Consider the following 18,938-nt stretch of genomic DNA (forward strand, 5'->3'; position numbering starts at 1 on the left):
GGTATTCAGAAGGGTCCAACACCTTGGTTTCACTTTCTGCTTCCTGAGTGCAAGAGAATCAATTTCTGGTTTGTTTGTTTTTAAGATTTGTTTATTTTTACTTGTATGAGTGTTTTGCCTGCATGTATATCTGTGAACCATGTGTGCGCAGTTACTATGAAGGCCAGAAGAGGGCGTCCGATCCCCCTGGAACTAGAGTTAGGGATGGTTGTGAACCCTCATGTCAGTGCTTATGGGACTGAACCTGGTCTTTTAGAAGAGCAGCCAGTGTTCTTACCCACAGAGCCATCTCTCCAGTACCTACTTCTGCCAATCTGTGGTTATCTACTCCAGCAAACTAAGAAATTAAAACTCCAAGCATCTCTTTATAGGACAGTTTTTCACATACTCTTCAACAAAATTTGTTATGGATTTACTTTTATCTGGTCAACTAGAGAAACAGTGTCATATCCCCTTGCTGTGACACAGAGGGACACATTTATGGTCAGGTCCACTGGGGAAGCCACTGGGGAGAAGGACTTTTGAGGTCCCTCCTTATTGCCCCCGAAGAGAAAATGAAAGTATACCTTTTGCATTGGGGGCCCCTAAAAAGTTCTCCAAACCTGATTAAAATGTTGTGGGGAGAAGATTAATTTACACTGATATTAAAGTGACAGCTCCCAGTTGAGAATACCTACTGCATATCAGGAAAACTTTGTCATGGTTACCCTGCAAGGTACACTAAATTAAGCCCTGCTTAACAGGCTATGCAAGTAGGAACTGCCCGACCAGGGTTTAGACCTGTGGCCCGTGAAGTTCCACAGCCCATGATTTCCGGCTTGAATTGTGCCTGTCAACTGACACCACGGTGTTGACTGTCAGAGGAGTAGACTGGGTGGGTCTGAGCAAGTAGAGTGGCTGGTGGCCTCCTGACTAAAGAGAAAAGAGCTGAGCCCCACCCTGCAGAGGTATGCAGCAGGCATGGGGTAAGCCTGGTCCTGACATGGGACGGGTCATTGTCGCATGCAGAAAGGAAAATTGCAGACGCCTGAGTCAGGCCTCAGTTTCCTCTGTGTGCAGTGCAGCCAGGCAGTTTTAGGAATGGCTGGAACACTATTGGTGGCTGTTTCTGGGGCGTGGCTGAGTCCTGCTCACCATGGATGGGTCATGTGTGGAACAGCTGGGACTCAGACTGTCCTTTTGTGGCATATCATCTCTTCCTTCCTGAGACAAGCTCCCTTACTCCTCCGGGTACCTGCGACACTCAGGATGGCTGTACTGGTTCCAGAGCCCTCACATCCTGTGTGCCCTTCAAATTATTCCACCCTGACAGCCAAGGCCCTAAGGAGTGCTGACCTGCCTAGATCTGAGTCCACAGTTGTAACATAGATCCATATGCATGAGCAAAACTGGCCTTGCTGGCCTTTGCCAAGCGTGTCCCTACCCAGGGTCCCCACCTCAGCACTCCCTCCATGCTGTCCCCTCTGCCTGGCACATGTTTTCCAATGACTGGAAACCCAGTTTCACATGTCAAGCTCAGATGCCATCTCATATATGAAACCCTTCCTGATCGCTCAGCTCCTCAGGTACTTGGAGGAGGAGGACAGCCATCAGTGTCCCAGCTCCTTCCTCACCAACTCACAGGATCCTGCAGGCAGACAGGGGACAGTGACGGAAATAAAGCAAAACCTCCTGACATCACACACCCAGGTCAGCAGAGGGCCTGCTTGGGGCTGAAGAGTCCCTGGGGATCAGAGAGAGGCGTGGTCCCAGGGGCAGACCCCCTCCAGGTCCCTTCCCAAGAGGTCATGCAAACACAGCTACTGTACCTTGACTGTATCCAGAGGGTAGCCAACAATGACACTGGCCGCACCTGTAGGTCAAAGAACAACGTCTGGTCACCCAAACTCTGGACTCCTGGGTTGTCCCTGCCATGCCCTAGAGGAGGTCACAGAGCGGAGGTGTGTCACTCATCAGTCACTAGGGAGGTCTTAAGGTGCATGAGGTCTGGTCCAGTTACTGAGGGAGGCAGAGAGAGCAGACGCAATCCTGGGCCTTAGTTTTTAAAAGTACCCCAAAATGAGAGCTAGGGCTCAGAGACAACTGGACATCCATGTGCTGAGGAATAGAATTAGACCCTGCCTCTCATACTACATAAAAAAAAAAAAATCTATCCAAAACAGACCAAAGGGCTAAAAAAGACACACAGACACACACACACAGACACACACACACACAGGGAAAACAACCTGGGTTTTGTAACATTTATAGTTACAGTAACAAAAAAAAAAGTACAAGCAACAAAAGAAAAACAATTCTAGGTGAACTAGAATTCATGATAGATACACTCATGATAGTGAAGGCAGATGGCTTAAAAATTGCAGATGTTGTTTAAAAATCACCTGTTTGTTAAGGGTCTCAAGTCCAGAATACATGGAGAACTCTTACACCTAAAACATTGTTTAAATTGACGTCTGGGAAGAAAACATGTCAATAGCCTACAGTACATGAACATATATACTCAACATCATTGGTCACTAGAGAAATCTAAATCAAAATAACAATGACATTTTGTATCCTCTAGGATGGCTGCAACAATTTCTCAAAAAGGAAAATAAATAAAAAGTGTTGACAAAGATACAAAAGAAATGGATTTTATTTATTTATTTATTTATTTATTTATTTATTTATTTTTTGGAGACGGTTTCTCTGTGCAGCTCTGGCTGTCCTGGAACTCACTCTGTAGACCAAGCTGGCCTTGAACTCACAGAGATTCACCTGCCTCTGCCTCCTGAATGCTAGATTAAAGATGTGTACCACCATCATCTGGCTAAGAATTCATGTATGCAGTGCACCACACACATGCAGTGCCCACGGAGGCTGGAAGAGGCTGTGTGAGTTATTGAAAGTGCACAGATGGACGGACGGATGGTTCTGAGAATGAGGATGCTTGAGGCTGCCCTGGAAGAGCGGCACAGAGGCTTAACTTCTGCGCTGTCTGTCCCATCCTGAGAGCTCTGCATGCTGTGGATGGGAATGTGAGGCAGTGCCACCACTAGAAAAATGACTACTCCTCAAAAAAGTTAAGCACAGAACTACTACCCGACTCAGCACTCCCAGTCCTAGACATACCCCTGAGACTCAAAAGCAGGAACTCAAACACAAACAAGCACACCAAGGTCACTACATTGTTCATCACAGGGGACCAAGGGCAGGAACACACAGTGGCATTTCAATGAATAAATGTGGTATGTAATGATGGATTGTTATTTAGTTGAAAATAGTACTGTGTAGCCATTTCCTCCTAATGGTAACACCCTGTCCTGGAGGAAGGACCCTTAAGACTCAGGAAGTAAAACTCGCAAGTCTCAGAACTTCTTGAATCTTGTAAAATTTACCAGGTCCTGAAGTTATGTAACAGTAGAACTGCTGGAGAGAGGAGACCTGTCCAGCTACAGTGAGACCGGGTGTGCAGCAGCTTTTAGGATCCGTCGCTCATGCTGGGGCGGGCTTTTCGGTGTTGCAGCTGCCCTTGAGTCACCCACACTTCCATAACTAACCCTTTGCCTATACTCCTAGAGTATCCTAGAGTATACTCAGTAAGCTCATTGACTTGTTAAGCTGGTCTTTGACGGAATCTCTTCTTTGGACTGTCATCAATGCTCTGTCCGGGGGTGAGCAGCTACACTTGTTCCTATCTCCCCAGATAAAGTCACAAAACAGGTAGAGGTGGATGGAGTACTGACCCCTGCTGCGACTGAATATTAAGGAGGAAGAGGGGTGGGGTGAGGTAAGGGAGGGAGAGGGGGAGGGGAAGGGAGAGGGAGAACAGAGTGCCTGGCTACACACCTACTTGTGCAAGGCTGTCTCAAAGTCACCTAGATGAAGAGCCCTTTGGGGACCCTAGCAACTGGCATTCATCCAGGGTTTCTTTTCCCAGGACAAACTCCACCACATTGATGAAAAAAGGCAACACCTCTGCCAGAGGTGGCTCAACAAGCCAGGCATCAGGGACATTTGCTGCCTGGTCTAGAACCTCCTGTAGTCTTCACCCTCCACTCTCGAGTTGAGCAGCAGCCAAAGCCTTGCTCTGCTGGTCCAGCCTGGAGGTCGGAGCTCATTTCCCCAGGTGCGAGCAGACAATCTCAGGTCTGGAGCAGCAGCCCAGAGCAGTGGACAAGCATCTCCATGGGTGCAAAATAAAATGCTAGGGCAGTAGTCTGTAGAGCTTGGATGGTCTGTGGGGCTTCAGGCCAACATGGAGGTCATGGTGGTAAGGCTTTGCTGCACAGTGTCATTTAGGAAGACAAGGCATGTGACAGGGACCTCACACAAAAGCAAGCAGTGTGTGTATGGGCTTGGGTTTTACTTAGAGACTGTCATTTTGTTAACTGTTCGACTCCTGTTTTGCTTTGCTATGGTAAAACGATGGCCAATGTAGAGACACCTAATCAAAGGGTCCAGAAGAGATCGAGCTGAGGGCATCGAAGAAAGCAAGGGCTGATAGGTGACAGCGCCCAACCAGAAGGATCCTGCTCAACTCTCTTGGGCAAATGCACCATAGTGCTCCAATCCCTGCTCTACCGCCCCACCCCTGCAGGGGCAAGGCCCTTGAGACCAACCTGATCTTAAAGTCCAGGTTCCCGGCCACCCTGAGACTGGGATTCAGGAGCCAAGCCAAGTGCCAACCTAAGCACAAATTTCTTGGAGACATGTCTCCAAACCCAGTGCGTCCCGGTGAAGGGTGTGCACACACTGGGGTGGCTCCATTGGTTGTCTGCCCTGACCAGTGGTTTAATCATTATGTATGGGATCCAAGTTCCTTGGGGCCTGACACTGAAGCAAATCAGAAGCTATAGCGAGGAAATAGATGTGAATCTTCAGAGCCTTGCTTCAGAGCTGGCGGGGACATGAGGACCAGCCAGGCAGACTGGACTAGGGGTGACGGGTGTTGCTGACTTTGGGCTCCGTGATGAAACCCAGCAAGCACAATCACCTCCCAAAGCACACTCACCTCCGATCCAGCCCGCTGCAAAGTCTTCCAGCTGGAAACTGCCCATGGCCCATGCGACTGTGCCTCAACCTCCCGCAGCTGGGGCAATGTCTGTCCTGTCCGTTCAGTGTATGTGGGCCATGGCCTGGGTCTGCAAGCTCAGGCGACTCTCTTATACTGCAGGTTCTCCAAATTCAGTGTTCCAGCCACCCGCGCCTGAGCATGCTTGAGCAGTCAGCCAATGAGGGAGGGTGGCTGACTACCCGCCCTCAGAGGATCTTAAAGGTGCAGCACCCACTAGGTGTGAGCCAGGAGGCTGCCCCAATCACCTGGGGAATTCCCTTGGTATTTCTGGCCACCACCCTTGCTAGTCGTGTTGCGGCCTTCCAGGTGAAAGTAGCAGCCCCAAGAGCCAGCGTCGGTTCAGGACACACACGTTTGCAAAGTTGTTCAGAAGAGGAAGGAAGGAGGGAGGCTTTACAAACACCAAAAGCTGCCTGTCAGAGTACTCACCTGGCCAGACTCCAAGCTGTGTTGAAGGGCAAACAGCCTTGCAATAACTAACTGAAGGTTTGGGGTGATGGGTTAGTGGGAAAGGGTACTGGCTGTGCAAATATGAGGACCCGAATTTGGGTTCCCAGGACCCACATAAACACCTGGCATGGTTAGGTTCCTGGACAATCAGAGCTGAGGGTAGAGGGTGAGGGGTCCCAGAGACAGGAGGATTGCTGGGGTTTGCTTGATAGCCAGTCTAGTGGAAAGCAGAGGAGGATACTTGAGGTCCTCTTCTCCTCAACACACACACATATGCATACATGCATGCATGCATGTACACACACACACACACACACACACACATGCATACAAACTGTAATTGAACAGCATCTGCAAACCAGAAATTCTTAATGCTTTAATAGACTGACTGAAAGCCACGGACCCTTTCACTGTATGATGGAGTACACACAGTTTTCCAAGCCAGTTCTAGAGCCCACATGCCCTGGGCTGAGTCCCATCTACCAGTGAGTAATTGAATAAGGTGTGGGAGGCACCTCATCCAGAAATCAGCCTCAAGCCAGCTTCGAAGGAGTTCAAGGTTTTCCTGCACTTAACTGAAGCCCCCTCCTGAGACCTTGGCAAGTCTGTGAACCCCATTTCACGGGCCAGAAAAGCCATTTATGTTTAAAGTATAAGGTGCATATATATGTCTGTGTATACCTCACACAGAAATGGCAATCCTTTAGCAAAGTGGCCAAAGCAGGGTATGAATGTGGCCAGATCCCAGTCTGAGAACAGATTTCAACTTATTCCCCTGGTCTGTCTTCCCCAGGGGAAAACTCTATCCAGAAGGGGAATTCCTATAACCTCCTCTGATGTGAGCACACAGCACCCTCCTATGGACAGGTCTGGCCTGACTGAGCACCCCTGTATTGACATAAGAACCCTCTCACTGTGAAGAGAACACGTTTCCTGCAGGCAGGCTGCGGTAAAGCAAGGGAAACCGCTCTGCTCCAGGCGGCAGATTCTCTCTCGGCTTTTGTATTGGTAGAGGTCTCAACAGTCCAGACCTTTACCTGATAGCCGTTAGTCAAATACAGATGTGGATGGTAAAAAGACAGTTTAAGGAACAGATGGTAATTTTGGCTCTCAGTCTGCAACATTCCACCTCTCCACAATCACAACATTCTGGTGCATCAGTCAGCAGCCCTGCGGAGCCTTCTGTTAAATGAGGCTTCAGAGAACAGCACGGCATGGCAGGAGAACTCAGCTCCCCCTGGCCAGCCTTCGAAACAGTGAGGACAAGGCTGAAGACTCCCTCCAGAACCTGCCTGGAGCTAAGGAGATACAGCAGGGAGCATTCGACCTACTGTATGATGGAGCGGCTGCCAGAACCAAAGCCACATTCTGCTCAGCCAGAACTCTGTGGCTGTACTCCGGGAAGCCCGCAGGCTTGCCAGGAACACTTCTCACCCACCCACCTCAAGGCACATGCCTCTCCTCTGAACTTAGGATGCTCTGATCACACACACAGCTACCACTGTCTCAGCTAGAGGATGCTGAGGGCTTTGCACACACTGCCCCATCCTCCTGGGGGCATGTACTCACATGGCAGGATGATTCAACCAAACACTAATCCAGGTGGTGCCATGAGGGGTATGTGTATGGCTTTGGTTGGTTGGTGGCAGGTGTTATTAAGGATGCTAACCCAGGGCCTTAGCTGTGAATGTATCTATGTGTGTGTAACCAGCATTACAGTCAGCTGAACCTTGATCATCTGGGGAAGCCTCATCCAACACCCTAAAAGCAAACCTGAAAGAAGTCAGCTCCTGTCGGATGGTTTCGGTCTTCCAATCCACCCAACAAAGACTGTCTCAGGTCAACTCTGACACCACACACGGGGGCTTTTGTTTCTCAGGCACGGCCCCGGTGGACACCCATCACTGTGTCCATCTTCAAGTAAGGATGCAGAAACTGAGGTACAGAGGGAGTAAACCCGGCCCTATCAAGCTTCAGGTATTAACCCACAGCTACAAGGTGATGACGTGATTCTAGGGGCAATCTACAGATGTCACCTGTCTTTTCTAACATCTACAGATGTCACCCGTCTTTTCTAACATCTACAGATGTCACCTGTCTTTTCTAACATCTACAGATGTCACCCGTCTTTTCTAACATCTCCCTTCAACACCTCTTTTGCCCCCGTCCTCACATCTAGCCCCCCCTCCCCAGCCGGAGATGGCACTTGGCAGGTATTAGTACTGTCCTGTGCAGGCTTGCAGTGTGATGTAGGACCCCAAGGCACCTTGAGCTAGCCTGAAGCTGTTGATGGGAACTCCTTGCCCCAAGGCTGTTGTTGGTATTCTTCCCATTTTGATAACACACCTCATGGCAACACACCCCGTGATAACACACACACCTTGTGACAACATATATCTCATGACAATACATACCTCATGACAACACACACCTCGTAGGGAGGAGCTAAGCCTAAAATTCCTGTAATTTCCCACTGTGCTGTAAGTCGGTATTTAAGCCCGTTCTTGCCCCTCAACAAACGGCATTCGGCATTTGGCGTTCCGACTTTGCCATTGAACGAGTGACCCGCTGTCTTGTCTTTATTTCAATCTCTAGACCTTCGCCGATTCTTGGAACAGATGGTAGTGCGGGCGCTACAGTGTAATTTCAATCGACCGTGGCCGTTCCTCTAGCCATTTCCTCTCAGAACCCTGTGCTCAGAGTACCTAGTGGTCCAAAGTCTCTTTCTTGGGCATAGCTGGGGGTAGGGAGGTGGTTATCAAATAAGAATCACAGTTAACACTATTTAGTCCATTAACATTTAGCAAGATTTAAGAAACTATTATATCATTTATCCTATCTTTGTGTGTCTAAAGTCTGTGTAACTTTAATCCTAACTAAGGAAAACTATAACCATAACTATTTGTCTTCAACTCCCTCAAAGACCACAGAAGGATAATATATAAACTCTAGAAATAACAGAGACATCTCGACCTTGTCAGTCACCTGAAGTTCTTCTTTAATCTTCCATCTTCAGCCCATAGGGCATAGTGTGTCTGGCAGACTCTTCAGCAAAGTAGGAAACCTTAAACTGTCTTCTTGTATTGGCAGTTTGTCATTCATTTTTCTCTGTGTCCTGCAGAATGTCTGTCTGGCAGACTCTTCCATGAAGCAGGAACTCTGTAGCAATGTCCATCTTGAATCAGCAGTCACTTTTCTATGGGTCCTGCATGTCCAGTTTATACAGCATAAAGTCAAACAGTTCAGACAAGAGTAGTATCTTGTCCAAATGGCTAGTCTTGCTATATTGAAAGCAAACTTCATAACTCCTTTCTTCAAGGTCCATCTTCCTTTCTGACGTAGGTGGTGTTGCCAGGAGCATTTATGTTTCATTCTCAAGAAAATCCCTAAACCATTTTAAATGCCATTTACTGTAAGTCTTTGAAAGGTTTGAAGAATGCCTATCCATCTCAAATACATCTTGAAAACTTAAGTAACTTAACACTAAGTTTTGACTATCATAGGTAACTATCTAATATCTGTACTAATTTATACATTGCATTTCTAAATGAGCTTTATAAACAAACTACCTAAACGAGGAGAAATGTACATATCACAAAATTGACCTTAAATTGTATCAATAAATGAAAATCCATTACAAAACAAAGTATTCATATCTATATCATAATTCGTATCTATACCATAATTCCCTTTTTACCTTTAAAAAGGTTGGTTGTGGTCATTAACCATTTATAACCAAGCCCAGTTAAGTGAAAACAAACATAAACAATATTTGGGAATTTGGGCGTCGTTCTTTCCAAACTACTTCCTGCTGATAGGGGGCGCTGTCATGGGGGATCCTAAGAAGATGGCTGTAGTCTGCAAGGCTGCCTTGTTCAAGCTGTTTTGAATGTTGGATCACCAGGAATGCTGTTTCAGGGGGTCTGGCTTGCTCAAACCACATTAGCCTGGAAGGAATCCACAGCTTTTCATTTTCTGTGGAAACAAAAATAGAAATCCTTTTCCCCAGTAACTTGTCCTTGAACTTAAATTTTGGAGACAAAGTATTTTTAAAATATATAAATTGAATTGATCCAGCAGTATTTGTTTTAACAATTGTTTCCTCAGCAGTCAAAAGATACAAAGACAATATAACCCCATACAGTAACCAGATTCTCTCTGAGCTTTTCATCTTTACATGGCTTTGTTATTACTCTGCTTCTTTTACTTTTTATTTTTTCATTTTTTGAGACAGGGTTTCTCTGTGTAACTCTTATCTGTCCTGGAATTCACTCTGCATACCAGGTTTACTTTGCAAATCACAGAGATCTGCTTGCCTCTGTCTCTCGAGTGCTGGGATTAAAGGCGTGTGCCACCACACCCAGTTCCTCTTTGTGCTGGGATTAAAGGTGTGTGCCACCACACCCAGTTCCTCTTTGTCTTTTTAAAACCCTTTTATTCTTTTTTCTCCCATGTCTATGTATATTTTAAAACACACTGTAAACCTTTAGCGGTTTTTCTTAATGTGAATCTGTCTTTACTGTAAATCTTTATTTTTTTCTGGCCACGAGTCTTTTATCTGGTAAACAACATTGCTAAAATGGAAGTCATAGCTGTGTCAGCTGTGGTTTGTCAAAGATGGCCATGGCGGCGGCTATTTTACCGCCAACACTGAGAGCTGTGTTTACTGCCTTGCTCTGCACTGCCATCCAGCAGCATGCTGCCGGCTTTGGTCACTGCCATTGCCAGCTCTGGTACACACCAATAAATTGTTAGCAGTGCTTTTTTAAAGCCGTGCGGTTTTTTGCCACTTATACTGAGTCAGGAATTTTCCCTTAAAGGAGCCTCGGAAATCTTTGCGTGTCTCTCTGCATGTCTCTCGCAAAGCAGAGTCCAACCGAGAAAAACGCTGCTACCAAGAAACCTTGCTTGTCTCTGTTCTTTTGTTTGTAAAACCCTTTTTAAGCGTTTATTAAAATTTTAGTGGAAGTTCTTATTAGCCACGTGGGTGCCATATGTAAGGAGTAAGGTTTTTCCGCCCGCGGCTGGCCACCGTGCCAGCCCCAATTAATACACCGAGCATCTGTATTTGATATAATGCTATTGGCCAGTTACTTGTTTCTTATTGGCTAGCTCTGTCTTAATTATTAACCCATTTCGGCTAATCTATGTATTTCCACGTGGTCTCCTCTTGCCCTCGGCGTCCAGCTCTCTCCAGAATCTCCATCTTGACTCCTCCTTCCTCTTTGTCTCCTAGTCCCTCCTATCTTGCTTTCCTATTGGCCAACAGTGCTTTCTTCATTAACCAGTATGAGAAACATATATACATAATGGCATCTCCCATCACACAGGTGCTGCCTCAACCTTCAATGCCCCAGCCTAAAGGTAAACTTGACCCTCTCTTCCTCTGACTCCTCCATAGGCAGAGCACCCACCCAGCCAAGTCACCAGCTGCACTCCAGGGACAACTAGATTGGCCACATGAGTTATTTTTGTAAATGGAGGTTTCTCTCCTGGTTGCCAGTTCCTGAATAAACACTCAGAGGCTTAATATTAATTGTAATTGTTAATTGTTTGGCCAATGGCTCAGGCATATTACTAAAAAGCTCTCACAACTAAACTAACCCATTTTTATTAATCTGTGCATCAGCATGTGGCCGTGGCTTACAGGTAATGTTATGGCATCTTATCCCTTCAGCAACTACATGGTGTCTCCCTAACCCTGCCTTCTTTCTTTCTATCTCTGTTTGGATTTCCCACCTAGCTATGTTCTACCCTGCCATAGGCCAAAACAGCTTTACACATCAACCAATAAAAGAAGCACATATTTGCAGCACTCAGAAGGACCACCCACATCACCCCTTTGCTCCACTCAGAACGTCCTTCCTTCCTCTGCCTCTAAGGAAGGTGACCCTGTGCTCACTAGTGTCCAGCGGGCTTCCAGCAGGGGTGCAGCTAGGGGTCAGGGCCGACAGGAGTTGTGAATGTGGCCTAGAGGAAGTCCCTCTGCTTGACCTGCTCTTTCCCATTGGCACTTTTGGGTCAATGTGTAGGAGCAGTTGGTCCGGCTTCCTTCCCCAAGGCAAGCATCTGACCACTGACAGGGCCTGCTAGGGAGTGAGGCTCAGTCGTGGGTAGGTCTTCCTGTAGCCCTGTCCTCTTTCTCCATGAGGTGTGCAGACTTCTCTTTTTAATTGCAGAGCCAAGGCCACCCCCTGAGGGAAGAGGGCAGGATGGAACATGCACACAAGCTGGTCGGGGGGAGGGTCTTGAAAAGCCCTTTGAAGAGGTAAGAGGTCACAGTCTGAGCTCACTTCATGCAATGTGTGTGGTGATCCACTGGGCCTCGAGGCTACAGTGCTTGTCCCGTTTGCCTGGGATGCCACGGGGAGAGCTGTGTTTCCACAAGTCAGAGAAGGCTCCATAGCCTGGAGTTCTCTGAAGGGACCTTGACTCTACTCAGCCATGGCCCCAGCTCCCCAGCTCTCCAACTCTCTTCCCAGCCAAGGACTCAGTTCCTACCTGTGCCCACCCCTACACATGAGCCCACCCCTACACCTGAGCCCACCCCCTACACCTGAGCTCACCACCTACACCTGAGCTCACCACCTACACCTGAGCCCACCATCTACACCTGAGCCCACCCCTACACCTGAGCCCACCCCTACACCTGAGCTCACCACCTACACCTGAGCTCACCACCTACACCCCAGCCCACCATCTACACCTGTGCACACCCCTACACCTGAGCCCACCACCTACACCTGAGCCCAGCACCTACACCCCAGCCCACCATCTACACCTGTGCACACCCCTACACCTGAGCTCACCACCTACACCTGAGCCCACCACCTACACCTGTGCACACCAACTACACCTGAGCCCACCCCTACACCTGTGCACACCCCTACACCTGAGCACACCATCTACACCTGTGCACACCATCTACACCTGTGCACACCATCTACACCTGTGCACACCACCTACACCCCAGCCCACCACCTACACCCCAGCCCACCACCTACACCTGAGCCCACCCCTACACCCCAGCCCACCACCTACACCTGTGCACACCAACTACACCTGAGCCCACCATCTACACCTGTGCACACCCCTACACCTGAGCCCACCACCTACACCTGTGCACACCCCTACACCTGTGCACACCCCTACACCTGAGCCCACCACCTACACCTGTGCACACCAACTACACCTGTGCCCACCCCTACACCTGAGCCAGCTGCTGGTCCGCTCTGATGACAGGTGTGTGGTTTCCTCTCGAAGCCTTTCTCCTCTCTCCTTTATCTCCTCGTCTGTATCTAGATACCAAGTTCCTTGGAGATCTCCAGGGACCTTTCTCCATTCACACCATCATCTCTCTCCGCACTTCCAATTCCCACTTCCCTTGACCCCAGGCTTCACTTTTGAACTCTGCTCTATTTAACACCTCTGCCTGGGAGTCACACCTCAATTCAGCATGTCCATGAGAGCAGGAACCCCCAGTGCTCCTCCGGGACCCCACCACTTAGGAAACTGCACCTCCACTGGGCTGCCACACACACCTGGCTATGAGCCTCCCAGGCCTCACCCCTGCAGCCAGGAACTCCTGCTGCCCTCCCCCCCCCCCCCCGCAGCCCCTGCCTGTGCCCTCACTGCCTCCTCATGGTGGACATGGGCCTTTGTTCCCTCTGACCTGGTCCTGGGCTCCCTCTCCAACTGTTACCTCGCCAGGCTCCTGAAGCCTGCCTCTGCTCTGGCCACCTCTCTGCGGGGCCTCCTTGACACTCTGTGGCCTTGCCTGCAAGTTCTAGTTGCCCATTTAGGTGTGTGCAGGACTGTGAGTCCAGCCAGGCAGTGTGGCCTTCACACCTCACACACCCACATTCCTTCCCCTTGTGGGGCTGTACATGCTGGTCCCCTGTGCGGGTGCCCTCCCCCTCCCCCCTGTCCCCTGTGTGGGTGCCCCCCTGCCCTCTGTCCCCTGTGCGGGTGCCCTCCCCCTCCCTCTGTCCCCTGTGCGGGTGCCCTCCCCCTCCCTCTGTCCCCTGTGCGGGTGCCCTCCCCCTCCCCCTGTCCCCTGTGTGGGTGCCCCCCCCTGCCCTCTGGCTGAGCCCAGCGCCCTACTCCTTTGTGATTCTGCTCGGCTGGCTGCCCCTCTCCCAGCCTCCCCTCCCCTCTCCCTGCCTCCCCTCTCCCTCCCCTCTCCCTCCTCTCTCCCTCCCCTCTCCCAGCCTCCCCTCCCCTCTCCCAGCCTCCCCTCCCCTCTTCCAGCCTCCCCTCCCCTCTCCTCTGCCTCTCTCCCTGACTGAAGTGCACACCACCGCACTCCACCTGGACTGTCTGTGCTGGACATATCCACTGTCTGCCTGTCCACTCTGGCCTACAGTCTATCTGTCCATCAGATGGGACACTTCTGAGAACAGGCACTACCTTGTTCCCTGGGCCCGGGTAGGCCTGAAGTCCTGAAGGCACTCAGAGGCCATGAGGTAATGACAAAGGCTGACCACCTGATGTCAGGAGAAGAGGGCGCCTGGGTCATGACAGAGCTGGGGAGGCAGCCACCTCACTCGCGGTGGCAGTAGTGACACTCCTCACGGGCCTTCTCAGAGACCCGCAGAATCCCAGCTTCTTTCGGGACCTCCAAAGCATTGGCTGCTTTTCTGCCCTCAGGCCTCTGTTCTGACCATAGGACCCCACCCCCCACCAAAAACGGAGAGGTAACGATGGAGGGCTGACAGGGCTCCACACACAAGCCTTCTTTGGGCCTGAATTGTTCCTGTGCTGGCTGCAGGAGGTCCCTGGAGGAACAAAGGGCCACACTGGTTTTGGGGGTGCTATGTGAGCCTGTCATTGTGAACAGGGCTCCTTCCTCATCGGCGGTCCTCTGGGGTCTGTCCAGAGAATGCTCAGCCCATCGCAGAGTTGACAAGCTGGCTCAGTCTTTACAAGGTAGGGGTGGTGCCCTATTAGGTGCTGTCCAAAGAATTATATTGTCTAGATGACAGAGACACTGACTGTGCCTTGACAGGATGGGTCAGGAGAGGGCGCTGCTGCCCAGCACTTGGAGCTTCCAGGCCAGCAATTGCCCAGCAGAGCCAGACTCTGCAAACAAGGTCTAGAGCGGCATCCCAGGGAGCCAGGGAGGCTGCTGAGAGAGACTTCAGAGGGAGCCAGGGAGCTGCTCTGGCACTCCCAGACATCTTGAGAGCTGTGGGCTGCAAGGAACTCGGACTCGGATGAAGCGGTGCTTCAGCATCGCTTGCAGCTTGTAGCCTGGCTCTGCCAGGCAGCTCCTGGCTTTCAGTGAAGTGGTCAAACAAATTCGCTAAAGCCACTCAACAGCGGTGCTGATTGCTGAGTCCCGGATGTCTCATTCCAGGCCCCAAAAGCTCCTTTTGGCCAGGACTCATTAAGGGAACTGACTTTCCTAAAGGTTCATAGTCCCACCCTTCAGCATAAATGTCCTAACACCACTGCCTCAGCTTCTAAATCATCGGTGATTAACATGGCATGATAATCACGTGATTAACATGCCAACTGCATCACCTCCCAATGACTCCTAGATATCAGAAGGGGGAAACTCTCCCAAAACACCAGTGCAGGACCCTGGAGCTCCTGTACTTTCTTCCATTCCGGGTCCTGAGGGCTGAGGATGGTCAGAATCCCCTCCAATTGTTCCCTCAGCTAACGGGCACAAGTGGGCTCCTACTAATGACGAGCAGAGGCGTTGTGGGATATTTGTACACTGTGTGAAGATATATTGCTGTGACTGATTTAATAAAGAGCTGAACGGCCAAGAGTTAGGCAGGAGGTATTGGTGGGACTTCTGGCTTCTGAGCAGAGATAGGCAGAGGTAGGCGGAGGTAGGCGGTGGTAGGTGGAGGTAGGCGGTGATAGGTGGAGATAGGCGGAGGTAGGCGGAGATAGGCGGAGATAGGCGGAGGTAGGCGGAGGTAGGTGGAGGTAGGCGGTGGTAGGCAGAGGTAGGCGGTGATAGGTGGAGATAGGCGGAGGTAGGCGGAGGTGGGTGGTGGTAGGCAGAGGTAGGCAGTAAGAAGCCATAACTGAGGGGCAGAAGAGACACAAGGAGGTACAGAGGAAGCAGGGCGCACGGCACAGGGCAGCGTGGTTTAATAGAAATGGGTTCATTTAAGTTGTTAAAAACAAGCCTAACTAAGCTAAGGCCAAGCTTTTATAATAATTCGTCTCCGTGTCATGATTTGTGAGCTGGTGGCCCAAAGGAAAATCCGACCACACAGAGGTTCCATGATGGCCAGGGCCACCGGTGTAGTACAGGATAGGTCTGAAAGTGAGGGGAAACCCGTGGAAGAGGGTACAAGAGGGTGACCGCTGCGATTGGAAGCTCACGGGGGAACCAAGTGACCTATGTGGTGCCGTAAATAGGAGGCAGCTAGGTCACATGGCTGCCCTCTGTGGGCACAGGCAAAGCTCCCATGGTGAGGAGGGGCAATTTCAAAGGACTCCAGACCCAGTAACAAAGTGTGTGTGTGTGTGTGTGTGTGTGTGTGTGTGTGTGTGTGTGTGTTGGGGGTGGGAGTGGGGGCGGTTAAAGAATAAAACCCCAAAGCAACATGGATCTTTTCCAACAAAATACACCAAGGTTTTCCTAAGAATGGGCCCGGTGAGAAGATTCAGGAAAACCGGACTGGGATGAGGCGTGGGTGCGCACGGGGTGAGACAGCACAGAGAGTGAGTGGTTTGTGGGAGAGCCTTGCTGGGTCTCCTGGCTGTGCAGTCAGGCTCCAGCTCTGCTTCTCTGGGCGGGTCAATCCCTGCAGCCCTGCAGCCCCAGCCATGGGACTCTGCACTTGGAATCGGGAGCCTGTCTGCATGCCCACTGGGCCGGTTTCTGTGCCTGTAGGATGAGATTTCCTCTGAGGATCTGGCAAGGTACTGTGCAGCTCCTCGGGGCTCAGCGGGAGGAAGTTGGGGGCCTGGTCCTGAAGCATCACACTTGACAGTCAGGCATCCACGCTGCACAGGATTTATTTACAAAACCAGCTTCGGGAATGTGTACCTGCGAGTTGTCCAGGAGACCCCTGCTCCCCGTATCCAGGCTTGTGACAAGCTACAGAAGGAGCAATGAGGTCCCAATGGGGGGCGCGGTGGTTCATTTCTAGAAGTCCCTGCTGTTGTCACCACTGGATCTTCACAGGCTGGCAAGGCACCGGGCTGGGGTCAGTCCCTCGAGCTCCCCAGCACGGAGGAGGAAGGCATCGGGCTGGGGTCAGTCCCTCGAGCTCCCCAGCACGGAGGAGGAAGGCACCGGGCTGGGGTCAGTCCCTCGAGCTCCCCAGCACGGAGGAGGAAGGCACCGGGCTGGGGTGAAACCTCTCTTCAGGGCTCCTGTAGTACGGTACAAACCCTGATACACCGAGAGCATGGTCCCTGGAGAGATGAAGATTCTGCTGGCCATCACACACGAAGCCTCCCCAGAAGAGGCAGCAGGCTGGGGAGGGCGAGAACCCAGACAGGGGGTCTGGCCCCGCCAAGGCAGACTGGAGGAGGAAGAGCAGGCGTCAGTCAGGTTCCGGCTCAGATGCCAAGATGGACCCTGGCTTGTAACTCTGTAGGGGCAATCAGGGAGGGCGCCAGGAACCAGGCCAGTTCCTCATGCTGCTTACACATCCAGGGCGCCCCATGGGAAAGTTCCAGCCTGGCCTTTGAACTCAACATCTACCCAGCTTCCTCTGCAGTCCCGAGACCTTACACCCAGTGTAGCAGCCGAGGGTTTGCTCGTGAGATTAGAGGGTGCAGGTCCAGACCAGAACCCAGGCTTGGCACCTGCTCCCCGGGTGACCGAGGCCGTGTTCCTTTGGTTTTCGAAGAGATGTTGTCTCACTCATGAACAGCCATTAGTATTAAGTGAGATAGCACACATCCAGTATCTGGGTGTCTAACTAATTCCAAGAAGTAACTACGTGTTTCTATGGGCTTGGCTCTGGTTTCAGGCCTTTCTTTGAATTACTGTATGTAATTCCATATCTCCACAGCCACTTCCATGCAAGTGAGGAGCTGGCGTATATTTGGACAGTCCCTCCTAGCCTCTGTGCCCATAGCCAGTGTGCCAAAGGCTCCCTGGGGATAGGTATCTGGAACATTCCAGAAGTTTGGTGCTGCCTGCCCTCCTGTGGTCTCTTCAGACACTCAGGGCAACCCACCCCTGGCTGTCACCTTGCAGCAGCCATCCTGTGCCCCACTTGCGGGAAAGCCTTCCCTGGTGCCCAGACACCAGCGGTCTTGATGGGTGTTGCTGGAGAGATGCACTTCCTGAGAGCGGTAGTATGGGAAGAAGCCACTAGGTGGCGCCAGCTCCCCGAGGATCAGCCCCTCTCTGGGGCTCCAGCCAGGTTTGTGTCCTGGGCAGACTTCACCCTGCTGGGGCAGCTCCTCTGTAGCCAGGGCCTGCTCATGAGCATGGGAGAAAGGCAGGTACTCTGAGCCCACGTCAGAGAGGCTGGGAGAGCCAGGTGGCTCCTGATCCTGTGAACTGATGGTCTGCAGTTGCTGGGACAGGTGTTCTGAGTCTTCCCACAACAGGAGGCTCAGAGAGATCAAGGGCTCGGCCTCCTGGCTTTTCTGAGTTGTCTGAGAAGAGAGGGTGTCTGTTCGTCACTGTTGCCTGCTTCCTCGCTGGTCCTGTCTTCATTCGGGAGGTTATAGGACCCACAGCTGACCAGCCTCCCCCCCACCCCCACCCCGCCCCGGGCAAGTCCCCGCTCCTAACCACGCCATCAGCCCTGCAACCTTACCTCACCTCTCACCCTACTGGCTCTGCTTACTATCCCCTGGCCCCCCAGGCCCTCAGTCACACCACACTTGACCATGCCTGAGCGTCTGGGACCCTCACTTCAGGGGAGTCTTCCTGGCTCCCAGCCTCCCCGCAGTGACTGTTACCCATCCCGAAGATCACCCTGTTGACTGGCACACTTCTCCTTCAATGCACGCAAAGCCCTGCATTGCACTGCTTTGTTTGCTAGCTTCAATCCCGATATTTGTACATCTCATCAGGGCGAGGCCATCTGCCTAGGTGACATCTGTCTCCATGGGACCCAGGAAAGCCCTGGTACGTGGCAACAATGATGGAGGGAGGGGGCAGGGAGGGAGGGGGAGGGGCAGGGAGGAAGGGGAGGGAGGGAGAGAGAGGGGAGGAAGGGAGGGAGGGAGGGGGAGGGACGGCAGTATGGAAGGAAGAGGAAGGAGGCTGGAGAGATGACTCAGAGGCTAAGAACACAGCTGTTCTTCCAGAGATCTAGGTTCAAATCCTAGCATAGGCAGTGGCTCACAACCATTTGTACCTCCATTTCTGACAGGACCAATGCCCTCTTCTGGGCTCTACAGCACCAGTCAGGCGTGCAAGTGGAGCACAGACACACGGGGTAACACACCCATTCACACGATGAGGGACACACACACACTCACACACACACAC

At 51.3% G+C, this 18,938-nt stretch overlaps 2 protein-coding genes across 2 annotated transcripts in view; both read right to left on the reverse strand.

Annotated features, from left to right (window-relative positions):
• Positions 1–5,118, reverse strand: part of Slc25a48 (solute carrier family 25 member 48) — a 31,314-nt gene extending 26,196 nt beyond the window's left edge. Inside the window, exons 1-2 of the mRNA XM_051194186.1 lie at positions 4,994–5,118; positions 1,809–1,852 (exon numbers count right to left, since the gene is read on the reverse strand). Of these exons, the coding sequence (XP_051050143.1) occupies positions 1,809–1,852; positions 4,994–5,039 (90 nt within the window). The 5' untranslated portion in view covers positions 5,040–5,118. The remainder of the gene's footprint in view (positions 1–1,808; positions 1,853–4,993) is intronic.
• Positions 5,119–16,782: 11,664 nt separating this feature from the next.
• On the reverse strand, positions 16,783–18,333 carry LOC127229414 (uncharacterized). The gene is made up of 4 exons (XM_051194543.1): positions 18,289–18,333; positions 17,668–18,094; positions 17,219–17,319; positions 16,783–17,004 (listed from the first exon to the last, which is right to left on the reverse strand). Exons 1-4 carry the CDS (start codon positions 18,331–18,333, stop codon positions 16,783–16,785), a joined length of 795 nt encoding a protein of 264 aa, XP_051050500.1.
• Positions 18,334–18,938: the final 605 nt, after the last annotated feature.

The sequence above is a fragment of the Phodopus roborovskii genome, unplaced genomic scaffold, assembly GCF_943737965.1.
Source record: "Phodopus roborovskii unplaced genomic scaffold, PHOROB, whole genome shotgun sequence".
NCBI classification, from domain to species: Eukaryota; Metazoa; Chordata; class Mammalia; order Rodentia; family Cricetidae; genus Phodopus; species Phodopus roborovskii.

Bases quoted from the DNA above. Each gene is read 5' to 3' on its own strand.
- LOC127229414 (XM_051194543.1), bottom strand. From the start codon at position 18,333: ATGGTCAAGTGTGGTGTGACTGAGGGCCTGGGGGGCCAGGGGATA. The intron at 18,095-18,288 runs GTAAGCAGAGCC...CTCTCTTCTCAG, and splicing joins GCCTGGGGGGCCAGGGGATA to ACAACTCAGAAAAGCCAGGA. The intron at 17,005-17,218 runs GTGTAAGGTCTC...TTCCTCCTCCAG, and splicing joins ACCCTCGGCTGCTACACTGG to TCTGCCTTGGCGGGGCCAGA.